The sequence below is a fragment of the Leptonychotes weddellii genome, chromosome 10 (assembly GCF_054177405.1).
Source record: "Leptonychotes weddellii isolate Sample4059 chromosome 10, ASM5417740v2, whole genome shotgun sequence".
In the NCBI taxonomy this organism is placed as follows: Eukaryota; Metazoa; Chordata; class Mammalia; order Carnivora; family Phocidae; genus Leptonychotes; species Leptonychotes weddellii.
In genome coordinates this window covers 78315872-78340263 of record NC_138378.1, presented here as the reverse complement: position 1 = coordinate 78340263, position 24392 = coordinate 78315872, and the positions used below count along the sequence as shown (strand labels likewise).

Genomic DNA, 24392 nt, shown 5'->3' with positions numbered 1-24392 from the left:
TGGTTTCTTACAAAACTAAACATACTCTTACCATACAATCTAGCATTTACACTCCCTGATAATTAACCAAAAGAGCTGAAATGTCCGATTTCCACACACAAAAAAACTGCATAAGGATGTTTACAGCAGCTTTATTCATAATTGCCAAAACTTGGAAGCCACCAAGATACTCCTCAGTAGATGAAATAAACTGTGTGGCACATCAAGACAATGGAATATTATTCAACATTAAAAAGAAATGAGCTATCAAGCCATGGAAAGTCATGGAGGAAACTTAAATGCATATTAATAATCCAGAGAGGCCAATGTGAAAATGCTAAATTCTGTTTTAGTCCAACTATATGACACATTGAAAGTATAGAGACAGCAGAAAGATCAGCAGTTGCAGTGGAAGCTGGAAGGAGGCAGAATTAAATAGACTAAATTTTAGGGTGGTGAAAATACTCTGTATGATACAGTGATGGATAGCTGTCATTACACATTTGTCCAAACCCATAAAATATATAACACCAGGAGCGACCCCTAATGTAAACTATGGACTTTGGGTTATTATGATGTGTCAATGTAGGTTCATCAATTGTAACAAACGTACTGCTCTGGTAGGGGATGCTGATAATGGCAGTGGAAATGCATGTGTCAGGGCAGGGAGTCTATGGGAAATCTCTGTATCTTCCTCTCAATTCTGCTGTGAACTTTATTTTTTTTTTAAAGATTTTATTTCTTTATTTGACACAGAGAGAGAGAGATAGAGAGAGAGAGAGCACAAGCAGGGGGAGAGGCAGGCAGAGGCAGAGGGAGAAGCAGGCTCCCCGCCGAGCAGGGAGCCCAATGTGGGGCTCAATCCTAGCACTCCGGGATCATGACCTGAGCCGAAGGCAGACACTTAACTGATTGAGCCACCCAGGTGCCCCTAGTTGTGAACTTTATTTTTTATTTTTATTTTTTAAAGATTTTATTTATTTATTTGACAGAGAGAGACACAGCGAGAGAGGGAACACAAGCAGGGCGAGTGGGAGAGGGAGAAGCAAGCTTCCTGCGAGCAGGGAGCCTGATGTGGGGCTCGATCCCAGGACCCTGGGATCATGACCTGAGCCGAAGGCAGACGCTTAACGACTGAGCCACCCAGGTGCCCCTAGTTGTGAACTTTAAACAGTTCTAAAATATAAAGTCTTTTTTTAAAAAGTTGATACGATGTTAAAATAAACACTGGAATTCCTTCTGCCATGATTCAACAATTGAACATTTTCCCCTATCAGTTTTATCTCTCTATACAAACACAGGTATATGACACTTCAATCCTAAATAGTTCACCACTGCATCTGCTAAGAATAGGGACATTCACCTGTCATATAACCACACTACCAGTATCAAACCCAGGAAATACTCTATAACATTTCGTAACAAGTCAGCTACTTTTCTTGGAAGATAAATCTCTGAGAGACAAGGATTTTCTATCCTGTTCATGTCTAATCTATTTAAGATTTATTGACATTTTCTTAGAAAATCAGCCAATTCATGAAAATTTTAAACCTAATAAAAAAACAGGTATATATTATATTCTCTTATAATTTCAAAATTTCTCAATGGTATGCTTAGCATACTCCTTTTAATTTATAACATCGATTATTTTCTTGTAATCTTCTAGTTAGAGATCACCTATTGATGTGGAATATTTCCAAGATTCAACTCTAAGTGTTAATGTTCAATTCTCTTATTTTTCTGTTTTCTAGTACATTAATTGATCCATTTGATTTTATAATTTCTTTCTTACTACTTTCTTAGTTTGGCTTGTTTTATTTTTACTCTTAAGTTTGTTTTATGGTTTTCTTTATAAACTTAAGAGATATTGGTCCATATACCATAATGATATAAATTACTGACTTCAAATTTTTCCTGTCTTCAGAGGTTACCAAACAAAAAAGGGAAAAGAGAGGAGAGAGTATCCTGCTAAGCAAAGACAGTAAATCCGTACATACAAAGTGAATTTTGTTATAGTTTGGGGGGAGTCAAAATGATCTGAGTAGTTAATGCCAACAAGCAATGTAAGAGGGTGTCTTTAGGAGCCTACAAAATTTTGTCTTCTGCACTTCTGTGGGCTAAAGGGAAGTAAGGCAAATAATCTTATGGTTTGGAGTTGTACCTGAACATAAAAATCAGTTCCTTGACATAGAAAACAAATAGCAAAATGACAGAAGTAGGTTGCACCTTATCAGTAATTGCTTTAAATATAAATGGATCAAACTCAATCAAAACATCAGGGATGGCAGAATGGTGAAAACACCATTATTCAACTACATACTATCTCTAAGAGACTCACTTTAAGGAAATTCTGACATAAGGTAGAACATGGATGACCCTTGAAGACATTATGCTAAATGACATAAACTTATCACAAAAACCAAATACTGTATGATTCTACTTATATGAGGTACTTAATGAAAATCATAAAGACAAGGCGCCTGGGTGGCTCAGTCTGTTAAGTGTCTGCCTTCAGCTCAGGTCATGGTTCCGGAGTCCCAGGATAGAGCCCCAAGTTGGGCTCCCTGTTCAGCAGGGAGTCTGCTTCTCCCTCTGCCCCTCACCCGACTCGTGCTCTCTCTCGTACTCTCTCTCAAATAAATACATTTTTTAAAAATCTTAAAAAAAAAAATCATAGGGGTGCCTGGGTGGCTCAGTCAGTTAAGCATCTGCCTTCAGCTCAGGTCATGATCCCAGGGTCTGGGATCAAACCCCACATCAGGCTCCCTGCTTGGTAGGGAGCCTACTTCTCCCTCTCCCTCTGCTGCTCCCCCTACTTGTGCTTGCCCTCTCTCTCTGTCAAATAAATAAAATCTAAAAAAAAAAAAATCATAAAGACAGAATGGTGCTTGCTAGGGGCTGACGGGAGGGTGGAATGGGGAGAAACTGTTTAATAAGTACAAAGTTTCACTCTTGCAAGATGAAAAGAGTTTCTGGAAATGGGATGGTGATGATGATCTCAAACATATACATAAATCTAAAATCCAATCTAATTTATACTTTTAAAAAACTTTTCCAAAAAAGAGATAAGCCAAATAATTATGCTGTATCACTGACAAAAAATTTTCTAAAAAACTATGAATTAGTCCAAAAAGTCTATGCATTATCAATTTTTATAGTATTAATAATAATAATTGCCAATTATTGAGAACGAGATATCACACATTCCACTAAGCATCATCTCATATAACCCATACCAAAACCCTGTAAGATAGGTATTACCATACCCTATTACCATTCATGAAAGAAGACCAAATGCCCTATCCACAAGAGAATGGACAAACTATCATATATTCTCACACTAGAATACTTACAGTACTAAAAATGAATAAACTAAAACTATATACATCTACACAGAAGAATCTCAAAAACCCAACTCTGTGAAAAGTGTAATTCTCAGAATATATACCATGTTGATTCCATCTATTAAAGAATTCGAAACTATACTGAACAGCAAGAGAAAATCAATACATGTCAGGATACGAAGTCAAATGACAAAGCAAATCTATTCTTATTTTCCTAAGGAGATAATTTTTTTCAAAAGATGAGTTTGGAATTAACACCTACTGAATCTAGTCCTTAAATATTAACTTTGAAGAAATAAGACTCTTAATGCTTTATCCGAAGACTATCAATGACTCAGCTCGTGTCATCAATGCCCAAGTAAAGAGATACAAACTCTACGGCCCTTTCTTTCACATTTTCTCTCTTCATTCCTAGATTTCTTTCATACCTTGGACAAGTCAGCTGTTCTCTCATGACCAAACAACTTTGCTTTGATCTCTTCTACTTTTCTCCTGTCATCTTCATTTAATTCTGAAATGGAGTAGCCACATTCATGAGCCAGATTAAATTTCAGATTCCAGGCTGAAAAGAAAACATAAAAACATTTGAGAAAATGCAATGCAAAAATGATAATTTTCAGTGATTATAAGAGCACAGAAAACCATCAATATATCCAGCTAAATGCTACCACAATACTTAGCAAAAAATATGTGTTCTCAATTATATGACAAACTATTATAAGTTCTTAAGAGCAATCATTTCACTGAAAAGTGATTTTTAAAAACTACATTCTACAGATATTTCTCCAAAAAGGCCACTTTAACTATGATTTTCCATTTTTTTTTAAAGATTTTTATTTATTTATTTGACAGTGAGAGCACAAGTAGGAAGAGCAGCAGGCAGAGGGAGAGGGAGAAGCAGGCTCCCCACTGAGCAGGGAGCCCGATGTGGGGCTCGATCCCAGGACCCAGGGATCATGACCCGAGCCAAAGGCAGCAGCTTAACCAACTGAGCCACCCAGGTGCCCCGATTTTCAATTATTTTTATCTTAATTTCCTTCCAATCAGGATGGTCCCTTTGCCTCCCCTATTAGTTCCTGCTACAGTTACTGTTGCTTCCAGGAGAGCTGATATTTAATAATAATCAATAAAACTTGGGAGTTTTCTGGAATCAGAATATGCATAAGTGATAGAAGGTAAGTTTTCTCAAGGGAAAACATAAACAAATCAGGGAGGCCTGAATTGTTTATAAGTTGCTCTCTAACATATTCCCCATTTTGTCTTAAAAATTTTTTTTTTCTTTTTTAATGGCATTCTACTATTAGAGATTAATGGGATTAGTAAACATCCTCTTTCAAAGCTCTAACCCAAGTTTTAGTGTGAAATACTTGTTTTTTCTAATGTCTAAAATATGCTCTAAGAATTTTATTAGAAAATAGAAAATGTATATATGGTTTTATGATACAGTGTGATTTAGAGCAGAGCAAATTGATTTCATTTTTTTTTTCTGCCTCCAAAATAGAATACTATCCTAGGAGGATTAAGGAAACAGGAGAACTTTAGGAATCTGAAAACCCAAGCTATCTCCTTATTCTCCTTCAGGCTTTAGAATCTACCTAAGACCCTAAACTTAAACTAGCACTATTAATACTGTGACTTAGTTACATTATTGGTTAAATGGACCTACTATGGATTATGGTGGAAAATGTAATCATTCTAACAACCCTACAAGAAAATAAATTTAGACTCCAAACACTTAACTTTAAACAAATTATTAAAGTATAATGTTTATTAGCTTGACCTACCTTTATAACAAATTATCAGTTCCTACCTCGTGCTCGTACTCGACATTCCTCTTCCTCTGCATTTCTGAGTATTTGTTTAGCATGATTCAGTGAGGATTCACATTTCAGAAGGTTTCTGACATGTGCGGCCAGTGAATCTGCACTGCTACCACCAGCATCATCACTCTCCAACACACCTTCTTCTTCTCTACTATCTGTCAAGCTTGTCTTGGGTGAAGCATATGGAATGAAGTTTAGAAGAACATCAGAAACTGACTCCAATGAATTACTGTCCCATGAGCAGGAACTGGCATCACTACTTGAATCACTTTTAATGAGAGTCATCATAGGTATAACAATTTTATTCCCAATGGTTCCACTATACCCTTCAGGTTCAGATCTCATTACAGATTTGTCTGCTCTATATTGCCGAAGGGTTTCATCTACTGTCACTCTGGCTTTGCTTTCTGCTTCCTGTAGAGGACTTCTAACTGTAGTTGAACTAATAAACTCCCAATTCTCAATGCCTCTCTGGCATTTCAGATTTGTCTGTGTGCTAATATCCTTCTGTATGCACTTGTCGCTTGGGCTTTCCTCTGTAAATGGCTGTCTTTGGGGCAAATCACCATTAGATTCATCAGCTGTGAGGGGTTCTTTGAAGCAAACCACCTTCTTAGATTGTATAAATGAAATATCACTAACATCTCTGAAAGGGACCAGGGGAGCAGGAAAATTGCATCGTTTCAGTGCTATATTTTCTGCCTCCATTAAAAGGGTCCGAATCTCTTTAAGAGTTTTGGAACCACTGCTTGTATCTTGATTTTCCTCAGACCCAACATCTTCAAAACCTAAAGATTCTGGCTTACTTATTACAACTCTACCATCAGCCTGAGAACTTAAAGGTACACTGTTTGAGATAACACTGGAGTTAGAAGAATCCAAATTATCTATTAGCATTTGAACATGGTCTGAAACAAGTTTCTGCTTCTCCCTATGTGAATAAGTACCAGGGGTAACTGTTGATAACCCAGTAATCTGATCAACTTGCCCAACACCCCTTGAGAACATCAGAGCATCTTGCGTTTTATGTCTATCTGGAAAATTCTGTTGATAGAATATATTTGGTTTCTCTCTGTGTGAAAAGGAACTAGGAGGAACTGTTGGTAACAGACTTTTCTGGTCAGCTGGTACAGGAATTGTTGAAACCTTCAGTGCATCTTCAGCTAGATGTTTGTCTGGCAATTCCTGTGGGTAGAAAATACTAGATTTCTCTCTGTGGGAATAGGAACTAGAAAGAGGTATCGGTATCCCAGAGTTCACATCAGTTGGTTCAGAGACAGCTGAAATTTTCAAAGTATCCTCACTATGATGTCTATCTGGTAGCTCCTGTTGAAAGGGCTTCACTCTCTGAGAATAGGAGTTATGAAGAACTGTCAGTAACGGAGTCATCTGGTTATCTGGTCCAATCACAGTTGAAATTTTGGGCTTTTCTCTTTGTGAGTAGGAACTAAGGGGAGTTGTTAGTAACTCAGTCTTCTGGTCATCTGGTAAAATCACAGGTGAAGTCTTGAGTTTCTCTTTATGTGAGTAAGAGCTAGAAGATCCTGTTGGTATCTCAGTCTTCTGATCAGCAGGTCCAGGAAGAGCAAAAATTTTTAAAGCTCCTTCAGTAACATCTGGCAACTCCTGCTGGTAAAAAATACTGTCCTTCTCTATGTATGAGTAGGAACTAGAGGGAATTATATGTATCCCAGTCTTCTGGTCAGCTGGTCCAGAAACAGCTGAAACTTTCAGAGTTTCTTCAGTAATATCTGGCAACTCCCTCTGATAAGAAAAGATGGGGCTCTCTCTATGTGAATAGGAAGCAGAGGACCCAAATCGTATCCCAGTCTTCTGGTCAGCTGACCCAGGAGCCCCTAAAACTTTTAAAGCACCTTCATTAGGCTCTGGCAACTCCTGCTGGTAAGAAATGATGGGCTTCTCTCTATGTGAGTAAGGAGTAGAGGTTACTACTGGTATTCCAGTCTTCTGGTCACCTAGTCCAGGAACCCTGAAAACACTTAAAGCTGCTTGAGTAAGATCTGGCAACTCTTGCTGATAAATGATGGGCTTCTCTCTATGTGAGTAAGAAGCCGAGGTAATTGTTGGTTTTCTGGTCTTCTGATCACCTGGCCCAGAAACAGCTGAAATTTTCAGAGCTTCTATAGGCAGCTGATTGTCTGACAAGGGCTGTTGGTACAAAATACTGGGCTTCTCTCTATGAGAGTAAGAAACAGAAGGTACTGTTGGTATCCCAGTCTCCTGGTCAGCTGGTTCAGGAGAAGCTGAAACATTCAGAGCCTCTTCAGTGAGATGCTTATCTGATAAGGCCTGCTGACAGAAAATAATGGGCTTCCCTCCAAGTGAGTAGGGACTTGAAGGTATCCCAGTCTTCTGATCACCTGTTGCAGAAACAGCTAAAACTTTCAGAGTCTCTTCAGTTAGATGACTGCCTGATAACTCCTGTTGGTAAAAAATGTTAGACTTCTCTCTGTGTGAGTAAGAACTAGAAGGTTCTGATGGCAACCCAATCTTCTGGTCAATTGGTCCAGGAATAGCTGAAACTTTCAGAGCCTCCTGAGGTACGTGGTCATCTGTCAAGCCCTGTGGGTAGAAAATGATGGGCTTCTCTCTAGGTGAGTAGGAACTAGGTTCTGATGGTAACCCAGTCTTCTGGTCAGCTGGTCCAGGAATAGCTGAAACTTTCAGAGCCTCCTGAGGCACCCGACTGTCTGCCAAGCCCTGTGAGTAGAAAATAATGGGCTTCTCTCTATATGAGTAAGAACTGGAAGGTTCTAACGGCAATCCAGTCTTCTGGGCAGCTGGTCCAGGAAGAGCTGAAACTTTCAGAGCCTCCTGAGGTACCTGACTGTCCGTCAAACCCTGAGGGTAGAAAATAAGGGGCTTCTCCCTATATGAGTAGGAACTAGAAGGTTCTGATGGCAACCCAGTCTTTTGGTCAGCTGGTCCAGGAATAGCTGAAACTTTCAGAGCCTCCTGAGGCACCCGACTGTCTGTCAAGCCCTGTGAATAGAAAATAATGGGCTTCTCTCTATATGAGTGGGAACTGGAAAGTTCTGATGGTAATCCAGTCTTCTGGTCAGCTAGTCCAGGAACAGCTGAAACTTTCAGAGCCTCCTGAGGCACCTGGCCATCTGTCAAGCCCTGTGGGTAGAAAGTAAGGGGCTTCTCTCTATGTGAGTAGGAACTAGAAGGTTCTGATGGCAACCCAGTCTTCTGGTCAGCTGGTCCAGGAATCGCTGAAACTTTCAGAGCCTCCTGAGATATCTGACTGTCTGTCAAGCCCTGAGGGTAGAAAATAATGGGTTTCTCCCTATATGAGTAGGAACTGGAAGGTTCTGATGGCAACCCAGTCTTCTGGTCAGTTGGTCCAGGAATAGCTGAAACTTTCAGAGCCTCCTGAGGTACCTGGCTGTCTGTCAAGCCCTCTGGGTAGAAAATAATGGGCTTCTCCCTATATGAGTAGGAACTAGAAGGTTCTGATGGCAACCCAATCTTCTGGTCAGTTGGTCCAGGAATCGCTGAAACTTTCAGAGGCTCCTGAGGTACCTGGCCATCTGTCAAACCCTCTGGGTAGAATATAACGGGCTTCTCTCTATATGAGTAGGAACTAGAAGGTTCTGATGGCAACCCAGTCTTCTGGTCAGCTGATCCAGGAATAGCTGAAATTTTCAGAGCTTCTTCAAGTAAATGACTACCTGGCAAGGCCTGAGGGGGAAAAATAATGGGCTTCTCTCTAGGTGAATAGGAACTAGAAGGTTCTGGTGGCAACTCAGTCTTCTGGTCAGTTAGTCCAGAAACAGCTGAAACTTTCAGAGCCTCCTGAGGTACCTGGCCGTCTGTCAAACCCTCTGGGTTGAAAATAATGGGCTTCTCTCTATGTGAGTAGGAACTAGAAGGTTCTGATGGCAACCCAGTCTTCTGGTCAGCTGATTCAGGAACAGCTGAAACTTTCAGAGCCTCTTCAAGTAAATGACTGCCTGGCAAGGCCTGAGGGGGAAAAATAATGGGCTTCTCTCTAGGTGAGTAGGAACTAGAAGGTTCTGGTGGCAACTCAGTCTTCTGGTCAGTTGGTCCAGAAACAGCTGGAACTTTCAGAGCCTCCTGAGGTACCTGGCCGTCTGTCAAACCCTCTGGGTAGAAAGTAATGGGCTTCTCTCTATGTGAGTAGGAACTAGAAGGTTCTGATAGCAACCCAGTCTTCTGGTCAGCTGAAACTTTCAGAGCCTCTTCAAGTAAATGACTGCCTGGCAAGGCCTGAGGGGAAAAAATAATGGGCTTCTCTCTAGGTAAGTAGGAAGTAGAGGATACTGTTGATATTCCAGTCTGCCAGTCAGCTGATCCAGATATGGCTGAAGCTTTCACCTCGTCAGTGAGATGAGTGTCTGTCAAGTCCTGTGGGTAGAAAATAAAGGGCTTTTCTGTATCTGAGTAAGAAGTAGAAGTTACTGTTGATATTTTGGTCTTCTGGTCAGTAGGTTCAGGAACAGGTGAAACTTTCTGAGCCTGTTCAGTTAGAGAACTGTCTGGCAACTCCTCTTGGTAGAAAATATTGTGCTTCTCTCTACGTGAGCAGAAATTAGAAGCTTCTGATAGTAACCCACTCTTTTTTTCAGCTGGTCCAGAAGCAACTGAAATCAGAGTCTCTTCAGATAGATGACTGTCTGGTGAGACCTGCTGACAGAAAATACTGGGCTTTTCTCCACGAGAGTAGGGCCTAGAGGGCACTATTGGTATCCCAGTATCCTGGTCAGCTGGTCCAGGAACAGCTGGAACTTTCTGAGCCTGTTCAGTTAGATGACTATCCAGCAACTCCTCTTGGTAGAAAATACTAGACTTCTCTCTATGTGAGGAGGAAGTAGAGGTTACCGTTGGTATCCCAGTCTTCTGCTCAGTGGATTCAGGAGCAGAAAATTTTAGAGCCTGTTCAGTTAGATGACTTTCTGGCAATGTCTGTTGATAGAAAATATGGGGCCTCTCTCTATGTGAGTAAGAAGTAGAGGATACTGCAGGTATCCTACTCTTCTGATCAGCTGGTCCAGGAAGAGCTGCAACTTTCTGAGTCTGTTCAATTAAATGACTATCTGGCAACACCTGTTGGTAAAAGATACTGGGCTTTTCTCCAAGTGAGTAGGAATGTGAAGATAATGTAGGTATCCCAGTGTTTTGATCAGCTGGTCCAGGAACAAATGAAACTTTCAGAACCTGTTTAGTTAGATGACCATCTGACAACTGCTGCTGGGAGAAAATAATGTGCTTCTCTCTTCGTGAATATGAAGTAGGAGGTACTATTGTTTTCTCAGTCCTCTGGTCAGTAGATACAGGAACAGCTGAAATCTTCAGAGTTTCTTCAGTTAGATGACTGTCTGGCAAGGCCTGTGGGTAGAAGATATTATGCTTCTCTCCACGTGAGTAGGAACTTGGAAGGACTGTAGGTATGCTAGTCTTTTGGTCAGCAGGTCCAGGAACAGCTGAAACTTTTAGAGCCTCTTCAGTTAGATGACTGTCTGGCAAGGCCTGTGGGTAGAAGATATTATGCTTCTCTCCACGTGAGTAGGAACTTGGAGGGACTGTATGTATGCTAGTCTTCTGGTCAGTAGGATGAGGAACACCCGAAACTTTTAGAGCCTCTTCAGTTAGATGACTGTGTGGCAAGGCCTGAGGGTGGAAAGTAACATGCGTCTCTCCATGTGAGGAGGAACCTGGAAGGACTGTAGGTATGCTAGTCTTCTGGTCAGCAGAACCAGGAACAGCTGAATATTTTAGAGTCTCTTCAGTTAGATGACTGCCTGGCAAGGCCTGTTGGTAGAAGGTATTATGCTTCTCTCCATGTGAGTAGGAGCTTGGAAGGACTATAGGTATGCTAGTCTTCTGGTCAGCAGGACCAGGAATAGCCAAAACTTTTAGAGCCTCTTCAGTTAGATGACTGTCTGGCAGGGCCTGTTGGTAGAAGATATTATGGTTCTCTCCACGGGAGTAGGAACTTGGAAAGACTGTAGGTATGCCACTCTTCTGGACAGTAGGACCAAGAACAGCTGAAACTTTTAGAGCCTCTTCAGCTAGATGACTGTCTGGCAAGGCCTGTGGGTAGAAAATACTGGGCTTCCCTCTTTGTGAGTAGAAACTAGAGGGTACTGTTGATATCCCAGTCTTCTGGTCAGCTCGCTCACCAACAGATGAAACTTTTAGAGTCTCTTCACTTATATCACTATCTACCGATGCCTGTTGGTTGTGGGTATCAGTATGTTGACCAAGAGTATTCTCTTGAGACCTTAAATCCAACTGAGGAAAGTCCTCGGGGAACAAGAATAAATGAGATCCGGTATCTGAATCTCCAGGAATAGCAGTGATGCCTGGTTTCAAGCTGGATTGAATAACTTCAGCTATGCCTCCTTTAGAAGTACCTCCTAGAAAAAGAGATTTATTAATACTAATATTATTATATATTTTTTAATTAAGAAATATTTCTTTTACGCATAAAAGAAATAAAGCAAGCTTTCCTTCCTTTGACCTTTACACTTCTAGTAAGGAATCCTAAGGGAATAGTTTGATAGTCATCAAAGGAGACAAATATTTACAAAGATATTAATTACAAAGCCATTTACAACAGCAAACTAATGCAGACGTAATTTAAATATTCAACAATAGAGTAATGTTTAAAAATAGCAGCATATCCATTTGATATATTATGTGGGTCTTTATTAAAATTTGGATTTTTAAAGAATTTTTAACATAATGGGAAAATGCTATCCTGTCTGGGCTTTATTTTCAGACCTAGCTATAACCTAATAAGTTAGCCTGTTATTGTGTCCTGTATGCCATTAAAAGACATGCGACTCCTCAATCAGAGACAAAATACTTTATTCCATGGCACAGCAAAGGATCTTCAACTTATTTTCATGGGTTCCCCTATCCCTCAAGTCCCACGAGGGCAATGCAATATGGCACAGATGGATGCTATGCATGCAGTGGGTTTAAATGATTCTTCTAATAAATGCACCCTGAGAAACATACATATTTTTTAACTATATGAAACTATAAAGTGTCTGAAGATTACACTAAGGATTTTGAACTTAATTCTAAATGGCATGGGGAGTTGTTGATAAATTTGATCAGAACTATACTGCAGAAATATAGATTCAAGATGAGTGGGACCAGAATGCAAAAGTGTAAGTAGTACTATCTAACAGAACTTTCTGCAACCACAGAAATTTCTGTATTTGTACTGTCTAATCCAGTACTTCTAATTCTAAATGGCAGTGGGAAGTAAATGACTGCAATAGAAATGACAAGATTTGACAAGATATGCATTCATTCATTTGTTCATTCAAAAAGAAAATAAGGTGGGATGCCTGAGTGGCTCAGTCAGTTAAGCGTCTGCCTTCAGATCAGGTCATGATCCCAGGGTCCTGGAATCTAGTCCCGCATTGGGCTCCTCACCCAGTGGGGAGACTGCTTCTCCCTCTGCCTGCAGCTCTCTCTGCTTGTGCTCTCCCTCTCTCTCTGGCAAATAAATAAATAAAATTAAATTTTAAAAAAATTAATGTTTACTATGTGCTAGTCACAGTTCTAGATATAGGAAATAGGGCAATAAACAAAGTTTACACTCTAATTCTGCCTTACAAAGCTTACATTCTGATAGTAGGAAGCAGACAAAAAATAAATTGTAAAACATATGGGATGTTAGATGATGGCAAGATGGTTGATATATACAACAAGTACTACCTATACAGATCTTCCTCAACTTACAATTGGGTTACAACCCGATAAGCCCATCAAAAGATGAAAACATAGTAAGTCAAAAATACACAGAATAATCTAACATACCAAACATCACAGCTTAGCCTAGTCTAACTTAAACATGCTTAGAACATTTACACTGACCAAAAATTGGGCAAAATTCCCTAACACAAAAACTATTTTATAATAAAGTGTTGAATATCTTGTTATTGAACACTGTACTAAAAGTGAAAAACAGAATGGTTGTATGGGTAGAGAATGGCTGTAAGTGTATCAGGTTTTTACCCTTATAATCATGGGGTTGACTGGGAGCTGTGGCTCACTGCTGCTGCCCAACATCACAAAAGAATATCATACCACATATGGCTAGCCTAAAAAAATAGCAAAATTCATTATTTGCAGTATGGTTTCTACTGAATGCATATCATAAAGATGAAAATCCTAAGTCAAAGCATCCTAAGTGGGGGACCGTCTGCACTTTACATATAAAGAAATTAAGTTTCAAAGATGGAAGATATAAGATTGCTTCTCAATATGGAGATCTTATTAACTTGCAGATTCTGATTCAATAGGTCTAGGGTAGGATCTGAAATTTTGCATTTCTAACAAAATCCCTAATAATGTCCCATACTTTTGGCCCTCAGACCACATTTTTTTTTTAAAGATTTTATTTATTTATTTATTTATTTGACAGAGAGAGACACAGAGAGAGAGGGAACACAAGCAGGGGGAGTGGGAGAGGGAGAAGCAGGCTTTCCAACGAACAGGGAGCCCAATGCGGGGCTCAATCCCAGGACCCTGGGATCATGACCTGAGCTGAAGGCAGATGCTTAATGACTCAGCCACCCAGGTGCCCCGCTCAGACCGTATTTTGATTGATAAAGAAATATAACTTCTCCAGAATTCTACAGTAAATGACAAAAAGAGGTACTTTAACCTTTGAATTCTAACTCCAAATTCTGAACTCTTTTCACTAAATTATTAGTGACTGCTATTCTAAACCCAATAGTGAGCTTCAAAAAAGCAACTAAATATAGAATTAAATGAGTTCAGGAGTGAATTATAAGGTAAGGAAGTACATTACCAAGTACTAACTCTTCAGGAAAACTAAAGGAGAAGGGATGAATGTAATCTGCATAGTAACTTGAAAAGAAATAGAAGTTATGGAAAGTTTTATGAGAGAAAAAGACTCAAGAAATTAATAAAGCAAAACACATTAACAGAGTGAACAACCAATGGCTCACAGAGGAAATCAAAAGAGAAATCAAAAAATACCTTGAAATAAACGAAAATGGAAATACAATATACCAAAACTTATGGGGTACAGTAACAGCAGTTCTAAGAAGGAAGTTCAGTGATAAATGCCTACTTCAAGAAATATCTCAAATAAACAACCTAACTTTACATCTTAAAGAACCAGAAAAAGAACAAACAAAGCCCAAAGCCAGTAGAAGGAAGAAAACATAAACCAGAGCAAAAATAAATGTAGTAGAGACTAAAAAGACAATAGAAAAAAAAAAAAGCAATGAACCAAAGATCTGGTTCTTTTAAAAGATAAACAAATTGACAAATCTTTAGCTAAAATCACCACCACCCCCACCCAAAAAAACCCAGAGAGGACTCAAATAATAAAATACAAAAATGGAAAAGGAAATATGACAACTGATATCACAGAACTATAAAAGATCATAAAAGACTTTCTACAAATAATGTTACATCAACAAGTTTGACAACCTAGAAGAAACATATAACCTACCAAGACTGAATCATGAAGAAGTAGAAATGTGAACAGACCAATTACTAGTAAGGAGACTGAATCAGTAACCAAAAGTGTCCCAACAAATGAAACTCCAAAACCAGATGGCTTCACTGGTGAAGTCTACTGAACATTCAAATAATAAATTTTATAAATAAATAAATAAATAACTTCTAAACTCATTTTATAAATCCAGCATACTCTGATACCAAAACCAGACAAGGAAATTACAAAAAAGTAAAATTATAAGCCAATCCCCCTAATGAACATAGATGTAAAAATCCTCAACAAAATATTAGCAGACTGAATTCAACAATACATTAAAAGAATCATATAACATGATTAAGTGGGTTTTATTCCAGGAATGCAAGGATGGCTCAATATCTGCAAATCAATCAATATGATACACCAATATTAACAAAATTAAGGATAAGAATCATGTGATCGTTCAATGGATTCAGAAAAAGCAACTAACAAAACTCAACATCCATTCATGATAAAAACTCTCAATAAAGGGGATGTTGAAGGAACATACCTCAACATTACAAAGGCCATATATAAAAGCCCATAGCTAACATCACAGTCAACAGTGAAAAGCTGAAAGCTTTTCCTCTAAGATCAAGAAGAAGATAAGGGTTCCCATTCTCACCACTTTTATTCAACACAGTATTGGGAATCCTAGCCAGAGCAATTAGGCAAGAAAAAAAAGGGGAGGGGGGAGGCATCCAAATAGGCAAGGAAGAAGTAAAACTGTCTCTATTTATAGATGACATGGTATTACACATGGAGACTCCTCAAGACTCCACCAAAAAACTGTTAGAACTAATAAATTCAAGTAAAGTTGCAGGATACAAAATTAACATATAAAGATCAGTTATGTTTTTATACACTAATAAAGAACTATTAGAGAAGTCAAGAACACAATCCCATTTACAATTACATAAAAAAAAAAAAACACCTAAGAATAAATTTAACCAAGGGGGTGAAAGATCTGTACATTGCAAACTACAAGACATAGATGAAAGAAGTGGAAAAAGACTCAAATAAATGGAAAGATAATCTACACATCTGAGAAGCTCAATGAACTCAATGTAGGATAAACACAGAGATCCACACAAATACATCATAATCAAAATGTTGAAAGACTGAGTATCCTGAAAGCAGCAGGAGAAAACAAATCACATACAAGGGAATACTAATAAGATCAATAGTTGACTTCTCATGAGAAACAATAAAGGCCAGAATACCATATGGGAAGACAAATTCAGAGTGCTAAAACAAAAAGATTATCAACCAAGCATTCTAAACTCAACAAAACTATCTTTCAAAAGGATGAAATAAAAACATTCCAGGTAAATAAAAACTAAGAGAATCTGTTGGTAGCAGAACCATCATACAAGAAATACTAAACGAATTCTATTCAGGTTGAAAGCAAGTGACACCAGACAGTAATTTGAATTTATAAAACAAAACAAACAGTGCTAGTAAAGATAATTATGTAGGTAATTACAAAAAGAGAGCATATTTGCATATTTCTTTTCCTTTCTTCTCTTAACTGATTATAAAAGCAATTTTACACAAAGCAATATGTATTAACTATATTAGTGGGGCTATAACATGTAGAAATGAAACATTTGATAATAAACATCAAAAGGAGGCAAGTGGGAGCAAAGCTGGAGTGGAGTAAGGAAAAGACACTGGATGGTAACAAATCCACAGGAACAAATAAAGAGAATTAAAAAATAGTAAATGAGAAGATTAATATAATTAACTCTAAATACTTGCTCTCCTTACTTCTCTCAACTTCTTAAAAAATACAAAAATTATAAAAATAAGTATAATAATGTAACAACATATTCTTGTGTGTTTGTAACACATACAGGTATAATATGTATAGCAATAATAGCACACACAAAAGAGAATAGAGCTATATAGGAGTAATGTCTCTGTATCACACTATAATTAAGTTAGTATAAATCAGGTATATATTCTAAATAAGATAAATTTTATAAGCCCTAGAGCAACCACTAGAATATAACTGGAAAAATTAACTAGAAAATAATTAAAGAAATTAAAACGTGACACTAGAAAATATTCATTAAGTCCAATAAAAAGCAGTGAAGGAGGAACATAACAAAAAAACATGAAACATGGAAAACAAAAAGTAAACCCAGGAAATATATATCCAATCTTAATCAATAATGACATTGAACATGAACTGATTAAACAGTCACATCAAAAGGTAAAGACTGTCAGTCTGGATTTAAAAAAAAAAACAACAAATCACAAGATCCAACTATAAGCTGTTTACAAGAGATACACTTTAGATTCAAAAAAACAAATAGGTTGAAAGTAAAGGGATAAAAAACATATGCCATACAAGCAGCAAGCATAAGAACTGAAGTGACTATACTGATGTAAGAGAAAATAGACCTTAAAACAAAAAACATTACTAGAATTAAAAGGAGACCATTTATAACAAAAAGGTCAATCCATCAGGAATATATAACAATTATAAACATAAATGCACTTAATAAGATATGAAGCAAATATGACAGGAAAATGATAAAACAGACAAACAATAATAGTTGAAGATTTCACCAGCTTACTTTCAAAAATAGAGAAAACTAGGCAGAAGATCAACAAGGATACAGAAGACTTGAACACTATAAACCCACTAGAACTAAGAGACACATATAGAACACACCACCTAACGATAGCAGAATGCACATTCTTCTCAAATGTAAACCATACATTCTACAGAATAAACTATACACTAGGACATAAGAGCAAGCCTCAATAAAATTTAAATGAATTAAAATCATACAAAGTAGGTGTTCTCCAACAAAAATGGAATCAAATGAGATATTAATAATAAAAGGAAAGTAAAAAATCTGTGGAAATTAAACAAGACATTCCCAAATAACCACAGGGTCAATGAAAACAAATTGCAATGGAAACTTAAAAATATTTTAGATGAATTAAAACAAAAACACAACAAACCAAAACTCTGAGCATGCCATTAAAGTAGTGCTTATAGGAAATTTATCAATGTAAACACCTATATCAAAAATAAAGTCTCGGGGTGCCTGGATACTCAGTTGGTTAAGCATCTGTCTTCAGCTCAGGTCTCAGGATCCTGGGATCAAGCCCCACATCAGGCTCCCTGCTCAGCAGGGATTCTGCTTCTCTCTCTCCCTCTGCCCCCCCCCCACAGCTCGTGCTCACACACACTCTCTCTCTCTCTCAAATAAATAGATGAAAAATCCTAAAAAAAAAAAGTCTCAAATCAATAACCTATTCTTTCATCTCAAGAAAGAGTAAAAAGCACAATCTAAAACTGAAGTGTGAAAGGAAGGAAAAAATAAAGACTGAAATGGGAATAAAACAGATTTAAAAGTAGAGAAACAAAGATCAGAAAAAGTAGAGAAACCAAAGTTTCTTTCCTTGAAAAGATGAACATAATTGACAAAATTTAGCTAGACTTACCAAAAAAAGAGATAGAAAACTCAAATTATTGGGGCGCCTGGGTGGCTCAGTTGGTTAAGCAACTGCCTTCGGCTCAGGTTATGATCTTGGAATCCCAGGATCGAGTCCCACGGGGGCTCCCTGCTCAGTGGGGAGTCTGCTTCTCCCTCTGACCCTCCCCCCTCTCGTGCTCTCTCGCTCAATCTCACTCTCTCAAGTAAATAAATAAATAAATAAATAATCTTAAAAAAAAAAAAAGAAAACTCAAATTACCAAAATCAGGAATGAAAGAAGAGGTATTACTACCAATCTTCCAAAATAAAAAGGATTATATGGGAATACCATGAACAACTATATCCAACAAATTAGATAACCTAGCTGGCATGGATGAATTCCACAATGGATACAAATTATGAAAACTGATTCATGAAAAATATAAAATATAAATAGACTTACAGCAAGTAGAGAGATGAAATTAGTAATTTTAAAACTTCTACAAAGAGGCAGGCAGCTTTACAGTTGAGTTTCACCCAATAAAAACTAATACCAATCCTTTACAAACTCTTCCAAAAACTAGAAGATAATGCTTCTCATCTCAACTAGTGACATCAGCAAAACTAGAAGAGATAATGCTTCTCACCTCAACTTGTAACATTAGCATTATCTTTGTACCAAAACCCAATAATAACAAAAATCACAACAAATCTACACACCAATACCTACTATGAATATAAACACAAAAGTCCTCAAAAAATTACTGACAAAACAAATCCAACAACATACAAAAAGGATTGTATGCCATAACCAAATGGCATATATAACTAAGACTGCAAGGTTGGTTATATGAAAATTAATAATGCACTATATTATTAGAATATAAGACAAAAACCATATGATCATCATAAAAGAGGCAGAAAAAACATTTGACAAAATCTAACACCCTTATATGATAACATGTATAAATATGCTCTAAAAACTACAGATAAAGGGGAACTTCCTCAACCTGATAAAGATCGTCTACAAAAATCCCACAGCTAACATCATACTTAATGATAAAAGACTTCATATCTTTCTACAAAGACCAGGACAAGCCAAGGATGTCTGTTCGTTCTTGCCACTTTTATGCGACATTGCACTGAAGGTTCTAGTCGGGGCAGTTGGGGAACTGAAATACATAAAAGGCATCCATGTTGGAAAGAAAGAAGACTATATTTGAACATGACATGGTCTTGCATGTAAAAATTATAAGAAATCCACACAAAAAAAGTTAGAGATAAGAAACAAGTAGTTCAAGAAGATTGCAGCTATAAAATTAACAAAATTCAACTGTATTTCCATACACTAGCAATGAATATTCCAAAAGTGAAATTAAGAAAACAATTTCTTTTTCAACAACAAAAAAATTAAAATAGTTAGAATTAATTTAACAAAGGAGTGCAAGACTTATACACTGAAAACTACAAAATATTGTTGAAAGAAATAAAGAAAACCTAAATAATGGAAAGATGTCCCATATTTATAGACCAAAGTATTTAATATAAAATGGCATTTCTCAAAGGAAAAACAACCCATGTTCACAGATCTAAATATTTAATATTTTCTGATTCCCTTCCACTGCTTTCCATCCACCACATCCATCCACTCAACAAATCCCTCAACCAAGGATCAACCTATAATTCATTTTCTGCATTTAGTAGAGAAAAAAACAGAGATTCTATTAAGGCTGACAACATTACAAAATCATCTCCAACCTCAGCTGACTTCTCAGAACTACCTGCCAATTCTTTTGCTTGTTCTTGGTCAGCTGCAACTTCTATTCACTTTAACATAATTCTGAGCCTGCACCAAGCTACCCTCCTTTACCACTACCTCCCTTAGCAGATAATCTTGCTTTCTACCTCAGAACTGATCTCTCAGTCTCCTCTCTACAAACTTATTTGGATCGACTCTTCTTCTCCTGTGCTCCATTAATTTCTTTTTTCCCTTCAAATCACAGAATGGAATACAGAAATAATAAACGGACTCTAATATCAGACTCTCCACATAATTCAGTTCTAAACATTGCCATAGAGAAGGCAATGAAAGATCAAATGATTCACTTAATAAAAGATCTGGAGATTTATAAATACACCTAATCCAAAGTTAACATTATTGCAAGAGTTCAAAAATAAAAAATTAGTTAGCCATAGCAAGGTATTTTTAACAAGCTAGTCATAAGAACACCTAATATCTCCTTTTCTACATACCTGCTATATGTTTGAGAGTCTTTTGCACAGTGTCAGGAGATACCCTCAACATCCTGAGATCTGAAGAGTGATACTCCAACTCTATGGTTGGCTCATGAGGAATAAATGGAGGCAATACGGATGAAAAAGTCTGATTAATGTCCATATTAGAACAACCTACCTATAAAAAGAGATAAAAAATTAAGAAAATAGGATTAATTTTAGGCTTCACCTGATAAAAAAAAACAAACCTAATTTTTATGAAAATGAGTACTGAGCAGTTATACCAGTTCCTTAAGCTCATATTCTCAACCCTCCTAAATTCATATACAAGTTATATCTTGTTTGGTCAATTCTAAGAAGGCTCTACAAATTATTCTTAGGGTCTGGAAGTCTGCCTATATAGAATATTACAGATAGGAAGCCTAGAAGTTTGTTCCACATAATAGTATGATCACTGAAGAATTTGAACTTTGGTATTACTCTTGACAAGCTCAAGGATTTTTTTTTTTTTAAAGGAGAGGTTATGTTGTAAAAAGGAAAGAGGAAAGAAGGAAAGAGAGAACAGGAATATTTTCAAGAAATCCACAAATATTTAGAAAAAAAATTAAAGCATCAAAGAACTGGATCTATGATCAATTACCAAAAAATATAAGTCCTCAAATTTCTTTAAACAAAAGTAGTGGGAAATACAAACTGACAGTGAAGTAAAGGTTAAATGCTGAAAAAGAAGTTCTCAAAGTTTCATCAGATCCCAGCAACTCCTTACTAGAAAAGAAATTAGAAACCAATATTGGTGATGTCAGTACATAAACATACATAACTTTTCACCAAATTCACATCATACTCTCATATAAAAACAATATACCACTTTTCGGTTTATTTTCCTAAAAATATTATTCCCTCTTTTGGATGCCCTCTCAGGAGAGTCTAAAAATGTACGTAAGGATAAATTTTGTTCGATCCTCTTTTATCAATGTTTTTTCATTGTGTAGTAATGAACAATCTTAGGAAGCTGGCAGGGTGTAAAAATAAATATTCTACTTCTACTGCTCTGGTCTAGGTTTCTCTACACCAGTGGTTCTCAGTTGTGGGAGATTTTGCCCCCACCCATCTCTCCCTGACCAAGAAACATCTGGCAATGTCTGGAGACATTTTTCACTGTCATAACTTTGGGCATGGGAGGGTGTGTGTGTGTGTGTGTGGCCACTGGCATCTAGGGAGTAGAAGCCAGGGATGTTGCTCAGCATCCTAGAATGCACAGAAAAGCCCCCCACAACAAAGAATTATCATACCCAAAAAGACAGTAGTACAGAGAAACCCTGCTCTAAACAAAGCACAAAGTTCTAAGTTTTCAATTATCCCACTCCTAAAGGAGACTTTTTTGAAGTACAGCTCATTAACATGTATCATATATGATAGAGACTTTGTGTGTGTGTCCCCAGGCACATATGTGTATTTAATAGTTTTTCTCTAGAGCTTTCAAATGTAGGAAGAAAAAAAATTTCTATTCCAATCTCAGCTTCAATACAATTTCATTAATATTACTCGGTCATAAAAAGGAATGAAATCTGGCCATTTGCAACAACATGAACAGATCTAGAAGGTATAGTGCTATGTGAAATAAGACAGAGAAAGACAAATACCATGTGATTTCACTTATGTGGAATTTAAGAAACAAAACAAATGAACAAAGAAAAAAAGAGACAAATAAAAAAAACCAGACTCTTAACTATAAAGAACAAACGGTTACGGGGGGAAGGGAGGAGATGGGTGAAATAGGTGAAGAGGATTAAGAGTACACTTATCACGATGAGCACTGAGTAATGTATAGAACTGTTAATGTACAGAATATTGTACACCTGAAACTAATATAACACTATGTTAACTATACTGGAATTAAAATTTAGTAAATAAATAAAATTTCATTATCATCAAAGCTTCAAAACATACAGATATTAGAGTAGGTAATGCAAAAGAAAATGTAGGGCGCCTGGGTGGCTCAGCCTGTTAAGTGTCTGCCTTCAGCTCAGGTCACGATCTCAGGGTCCTGGGACTGAACCCTGCATTGGGCTCCCTGCCAGGGAGCCTGCTTCTGCCTCTCCCTCTTCCCCTCCCTCCTGCTCATGCTCTCTCTCTCTTGTTCTCTCTCTCAAATAAATAAAATCTTAAGGAAAAAAAAAGAAGATGTAGAATGAAAAAGATGAGAAGAATTTATTTAAGAGATCAGCAGATCTTCACTACTAATTGAAAACGGGAGAAATCAGGAAGAAAAAAACAAAACTGGTTTATCTCCCAGTCTTTAATCAATAATAAAGGAAGAATCAAAGATGACGAAGAAACCAAGACATGTTAACTTCTCTGTAAGAACTAAGAAAATCTACAAGTCAATCTGATTTCATAAAAACGTTTGAGTTCTTTTGATATAGGCAAGTTGCATTTGAGGTGACGGGAATGTTCACAAGAAAATTTCATGCAAGACAGCATTCAGGTCTACCTCAGTAGAAATATTAGGATCTAAAAATGGAGGTAATAACCATCACACACAGAAAAGCATTTAAACCTTGAGAGGAAATTAGGTACTTGGTGGAAGAGGTAGAACCAAGAAAACAAAAAGAACTCTAAAAAAGTAAACTTTAAATAATATTTAGTTACATGGCCAAGATAAGGAATACTAAAACAGTATTTTATCACAGAAGCTAAAAGTATATAATATGCTGCTACCAGGAACAAGGAGAAAGAAAGACAGGAGGAATAATGATAGACAGGAGAAAACCACTGGTGAGGGTCTAGTATCTGGTTTCAGTGAAGTGAAGGGAACTAACAGCCAGGCAGTGCTACATACCTGACCCCATTCAATATAACAGTGCATGAGGCTGATTGTTACTATTCCTATTTCTTTATGTAGATGAGTAGAATGATCCTCCGAAGTCATCTGCCCAAGGCATGAGGCTAACAAATAACTGAACAAGGTTCTGACTCCAAATTTCCACTCTTTTCACAGCCCCAAGCTACATCATATACAAGTGGATGCCTAAACAATCATTTAAAGAAATGATGGTTAGGTATCAAAGTTAGGCAAACAAGTATGAATGACTCTTCTGAGACACAGATGAGAATAAGAAAGGAACCAAGGAGCAGGCAAGCCCTCTGAGAGCAAGCTGAGCCCTGCAGGAAGATTACTACCATATCTGGCTCCTTATTTCCGTAATACTGGCATTATAACTCCCAGACCATAGAATGGAGCTAAGAGTGAAAGAGAATACAGGGAACATCCTCCCTAAACTAAAAAAATATACTTAAGCCTACAGCTGGGGGCAAATAAAATCTGGAATAGTGGTCAGAATTAATCTTAGCATATCACTATTAACTGCATACATATCTACACTTCTTTTAAAATTGTGAGTTTTTTTAAAGATTTTATTTATTTGAGAAAGAGTGTGAGAGAGAGACAGCTCACAACCAGTGGGGAGGGGTAGAGGGAAAAGCAGACTCCCCACTGAGCAGGGAGTCTGATGGGGGACTCAATCCCAGGACCCTGGGATCATGGCCTGAGCCAAAGGCAGACGCTTAACCGACTGAGCCACCCAGGCGCCCATATCTACATTTCTTTAAATATGTTTATAAAAAGTGTATAAAAAGTTGATGTAAGTTACATTAAGTAGTACTATAAAAAAAATTAGAAACTCTAAGTTTAAAATTGATCATATTTGTTTCTCATTCTTACTGAAATTCACTTTGACCAATCCCCTTCAAAACCTTCACTCTTATCAAAATAATGCAAAATCTTGGTTTTGGTTTCACTGAAGAATAGTTAAATGGGAAGGTAGTGTATGGTATAGTGGTTAAATACACAGATAAGGTTAGTTTCAGGGCACCTGGGTGGCTCAGTCAGTTAAGCGTCTGCCTTTGGCTTAGGTCATGATCCCAGGGTCCTAGGATCAAGCCCCATGTAGGGTTCCCAGCTCAGCAGGGACCTTGTTTCTCCCTCTCCCCAATGCTCATGCTCTCTCTCGCCATCTCTCACAAATAAATTTTTAAAATCTTGGAAAGGGGC

General features: G+C 37.4%; 1 protein-coding gene across 1 annotated transcript in view; it reads right to left on the bottom strand.

Moving 5' to 3' along the window:
* Positions 1-24392, bottom strand: part of ALMS1 (ALMS1 centrosome and basal body associated protein) — a 180857-nt gene that overhangs the window by 138113 nt on the left and 18352 nt on the right. Inside the window, exons 7-9 of the mRNA XM_081797285.1 lie at positions 20357-20516; positions 5134-11553; positions 3752-3885 (exon numbers count right to left, since the gene is read on the bottom strand). Coding sequence (XP_081653411.1) covers positions 3752-3885; positions 5134-11553; positions 20357-20516 — 6714 coding nt within the window. The remainder of the gene's footprint in view (positions 1-3751; positions 3886-5133; positions 11554-20356; positions 20517-24392) is intronic.